The sequence below is a fragment of the Musa acuminata genome, chromosome BXJ1-3, assembly GCF_036884655.1.
Source record: "Musa acuminata AAA Group cultivar baxijiao chromosome BXJ1-3, Cavendish_Baxijiao_AAA, whole genome shotgun sequence".
Classification (NCBI taxonomy): Eukaryota; Viridiplantae; Streptophyta; class Magnoliopsida; order Zingiberales; family Musaceae; genus Musa; species Musa acuminata.
The window spans coordinates 12,979,350-12,983,407 of record NC_088329.1 but is presented as its reverse complement, the minus strand read 5'-3'; the positions used below and the strand labels follow the sequence as shown (position 1 = coordinate 12,983,407).

General features: G+C 46.2%; 2 protein-coding genes across 2 annotated transcripts; both read left to right on the top strand.

Moving 5' to 3' along the window:
- Positions 1 to 519: 519 nt before the first annotated feature.
- Positions 520 to 1,560, top strand: LOC135637107 (uncharacterized). The gene has a single exon (XM_065149527.1). It carries the CDS (start codon positions 525 to 527, stop codon positions 1,443 to 1,445), a length of 921 nt encoding a protein of 306 aa, XP_065005599.1. The 5' UTR covers positions 520 to 524; the 3' UTR covers positions 1,446 to 1,560.
- Positions 1,561 to 2,617: 1,057 nt separating this feature from the next.
- LOC103978321 (uncharacterized) lies at positions 2,618 to 3,061 on the top strand. The gene has a single exon (XM_009394080.3). It carries the CDS (start codon positions 2,618 to 2,620, stop codon positions 3,059 to 3,061), a length of 444 nt encoding a protein of 147 aa, XP_009392355.3.
- The last annotated feature ends 997 nt before the right edge of the window (positions 3,062 to 4,058 follow it).

Genomic DNA, 4,058 nt, shown 5'->3' with positions numbered 1-4,058 from the left:
TGCGTTCTATGCCCAGTGATGCTGCCTCAAGATCAACACAAAGATGCTTGTTGCCGGGCTCCTAACATGGGATGCTGCTTCCACAAGCTATTCCTGTGTTAAGCTGTGAGGAAACAGAGTGATCGGATCAATCGCAGGAGACTTGTCGGTGAAGTGATAGGTTGCTGGGGAGGCAATGAAACATAAGCCACTCGTGTGTTACATTAAATACTATTATTAGGAGTCATAATTACAGACCTGCTGTTGGTTATTGACACATGACACGCTGTGGAAAGCCCTTAAAGAACGACACGACCAGATCATGAATCACTCTGCAGCTCGGGATCCAAGATCTGCTATTTCTTTTCTTCTGATCTTGTTCTGAAGGAACTCGAGATCCAATTTGGCATCACATGGAGAGAGAGAGAGAGAGAGAGAGAGAGAGAGAGAGAGATGATTAGTTTAGGTAGCTGAGATGCTTGGTGTTTCCAATCAAGGCGTTGGGTGGTGGTTTATAAGGAGAGGGAGCCAAAGACGGAAGTCCAATGTGCCTTCTTCCTTCGCTGTCATACCAACTCGAAGCAAAGATGGCTGCATCAGCTTCTGCACCAAGCCAGCCATGCCATGTCCGGTCCGTCAGCTTGCCGTCGAGATCTCACCCTGCTGCACTCAGGGTTGAGGAAGAGCTGAACCAGCTGAGGTCTTCCCTGGCTTCATCCTCCACAGCACCACAGGCGTTGTGCGACGGACTGAGAGGACTCGGCGGGCTGTACGATTCCATGGAGGAGCTTATTCGCTTAACATGCAACCAGCAGACCCTCAATCATCCACTGCAGAAGAAGTGGGTGGAGGAAGAGTTGGATGGGTCTATCAGATTGTTGGACCTGTGCAGCGCAGTGATCTCGAACTTGGCTGCAATGAAGGAGCGCATCCATGGTCTTCAGCTGGCTCTCAGAAAGAGAGAAGACGCAGCAATCGCGAGCAAAGTGAGTGATTACGTTCGCTTTGGGAGGAAGGCAGAGAAGGATATGAAGAGTTGCTTCAGATCGTTGAAGCACATGGAGGACAAACGCATCGATGACGATGACGACCTGCCGATTAGGCTTTTGATGGAAGCGAAGGTGGCCACCGTCTCTCTCCTCCGACTGGTCTCGTCTTTCTTGTCGACGCAAACGAGAAGACCCAAGTCAAGGAGGTGGTCTTTCGTTTCCAAGGCATTGAGCAAGCGGAAGGTGGCAGCATCCGAGGAGGAAGAACATGGAGTGGAAAGTCTACGCATCTTCTCATGGCATGCTTCTTGTGATTGCAATCCCTGCAAGGGTGCTGACGATGACAGGCTATTGCAGGCGCAAAGCCAACTGCAGACATTAGAAGTCAGCATTGAAGGGATCGAGAGTGGATTGGAATGCCTCTTCAGGCAACTGATCCAAAGCAGAGTTTCTCTGCTCAACATACTCAGCTCATGAACATTCTCATCAAACTCTGTACCCTGTAAGCAGCATCCACATTTTAGGCGATCTGCTGGTGAATGTAAACCCAGCAATTGTACAAGATTTACACACGAGTAAAATACAATTACAGTTCAGATCAATCTCCTTCTTCCATGGCATCCAAAATCTGATTGGCTACTGAAACATGACAACTAATTATATGCTGAGACATGACGAAATGTCATCCATCTACTTCGTATTGAGAATATCCATGATGAATGCCAATACAAGCATCAAAGTTCCACCAAAGATCCACATTCACATCACATGGGGGCTCAGTTTAGGTAGCGACGATTCGATTCCTTGTGTCTCCTCATCATCTTCTGTTCTAACTCTCAGTATTACTGAGAATGATACATTGCTTCTCGCAGCACATGGCATCATTTATACATGCTGGCTACAGTAGAGAGACATGAACGCTGCTTCTCACACTATCACAACACCGCGCATGCTTTTGGTAACCGTTGCTTTGTTGGGGTTGCAATTTATTTTCCTTTGGTGATGCAGCGTTTGCTGCTTCGATTTGTTGCTTGCCGACAGGCCCAAATCACCAATCATGGCTAACACATAGCAATCCCAATCAACAAGTAAAACCGGATCTCGATCAACAATTTATCCACATATTTATTAGTTTAATATTTTGTCCATGTTATAGAATTTTTTTTTCTTTTGTGTTAAGCCCATCATGTCACTATAATCGAGGTTAGTTATTTATTTAAATTTTTATTTTTTAAATTAACTAGAGCGTCGAAGAAATCTCATCGAAAACCACACTTGATGTCGGTTTTCATGCAGGTAGACCACCAAACGAACACTCGAGCTTCTCGTTCAATCACGGAGACTTACTTACACATGCGGATCCAAGTTTGATTTAGAGATCACCGACATCAACCAGGTTGGTAAGATGATGTTGGAGTTTGGTGTGTGCTGATAGGAGACGAGCAGGCATATGCTCTCGAGTGTCGTGGTAAGATTCTCCCGCACAAGTAATTTGCTGTTAGCTACTGAAACATGACAAGCTGGAGATGGTAGCTTGGATTCTTGGTGTCTCCTGTGAACCAAAGGTTGACACCAAACCTGTTATCCTTCCATCCCTCTTCATCAGTTGCCACACAATCGAATGATCTTCTCGGAACTCAAGAGAAACAATGGCTGAATCCGCTTCAGCAGCAAACCAGCCTTGCCATACCCGCTCCATCAGCTTGCCCTCGAGATCTCACCCTGCTGCACTCAGGGCAGAAGAAGAGCTGCACAAGTTAAGATCTTCTATGGCTTCACCCTCTTCGACGCCGGAGAAGATGTGCGACGGGTTGAGGAGGCTCGAAGGCGTGTACGAGTCCGTCAACCAGCAGATCCTCATCCATCCACTGCAAAGGAGATGGGCGGAAGAAGAAACGGATGGGTGTATCAGATTGTTGGACGTGTGCAGCGCAGTGAAGGATCGCTTGACTGCCATGAGAGAGCACATCCGAGATCTTCAGCTGGCTCTTAGAAAGAACGACGAGGCAGCGATCGTGCGGGAGGAAGGCGGAGCAGGAGTTGTGGAATTGCTTCAGGGTATTGAAGCGCACGGAGGACAAACGGATGGATGAACATGACGACCTGCCGACGGCGATTAGGGTCTTGATGGAAGCGAAGGTGATCACCATTGCTCTCCTCCGGCTGGTGTCGTCTTTCTTGTCGATGCAGACAAGGCGGCCAAGGTCAAGCAGGTGGTCGTTTGTCTCCAAGGCGTTGACCAAGAGGAAGGAAGTCTAGATTGCATTTGCTGCAAGGATGTTGATGGTGAGAGGGCAAGGGCGGGCGCAAAGTCAACTGCAGAGGTTGGAAGTCAGCATCGAGGGGTTTGAAAGCGGATTGGAATGCCTCTTCAGGCAGCTGATCCAAAGTCGAGTCTCTCTGCTCAACATGCTTAGCTCATGAAGAAACTCATCCTATCTCGTGCCCTGCAGTCCAATGTAAATCCAATTTTTGTATACGGATTACACACGAAAAACAAACAGTTATAATTAACTCATCTGAATGCAAAGATTTCTAGTACGGTTTTGGCAATGAGTTCCACTTCAATCATAAGGCTGAAACATGGAAATGCTGGAAGTGAGACTGATTTCACCTGAAGCAGTAATAGTAGTAGGAAATGATGGCTGACCTGCTGTGTCATGCGTACCAATGCAAGAATCACATGGCAAACCATCATGTATATTGCCCTCGCGTCTGTTGCTGAGATTCTCGGTGTCTTTCCATCAAACTAAACTGCAGGTGTTATCATCGAGCATGTCAGTAATAAAAAAAATTATTAGTAAAAATGTAACCTAAACTTCCCTGTCATGTCGATCACTAAAAATCTTAAAACAAAACTGCGGCATGAGGTGTCTCACCTTTAAACAATTCTTGATGCCAAATTTGTTATAGAAATCTAACAGATGGGAAAAACTTTAACAAGGGGAATAATCACAATATATACCTTACAACAAAATTTCGAAGTCGACAACAGACTGCCGCATGATGAAATACGAAAACTATAATTCGGCAAGGTAGATCATACTTGCAAAGAAACAAAAGACCCTATCAACATGGTTTACCAGAATA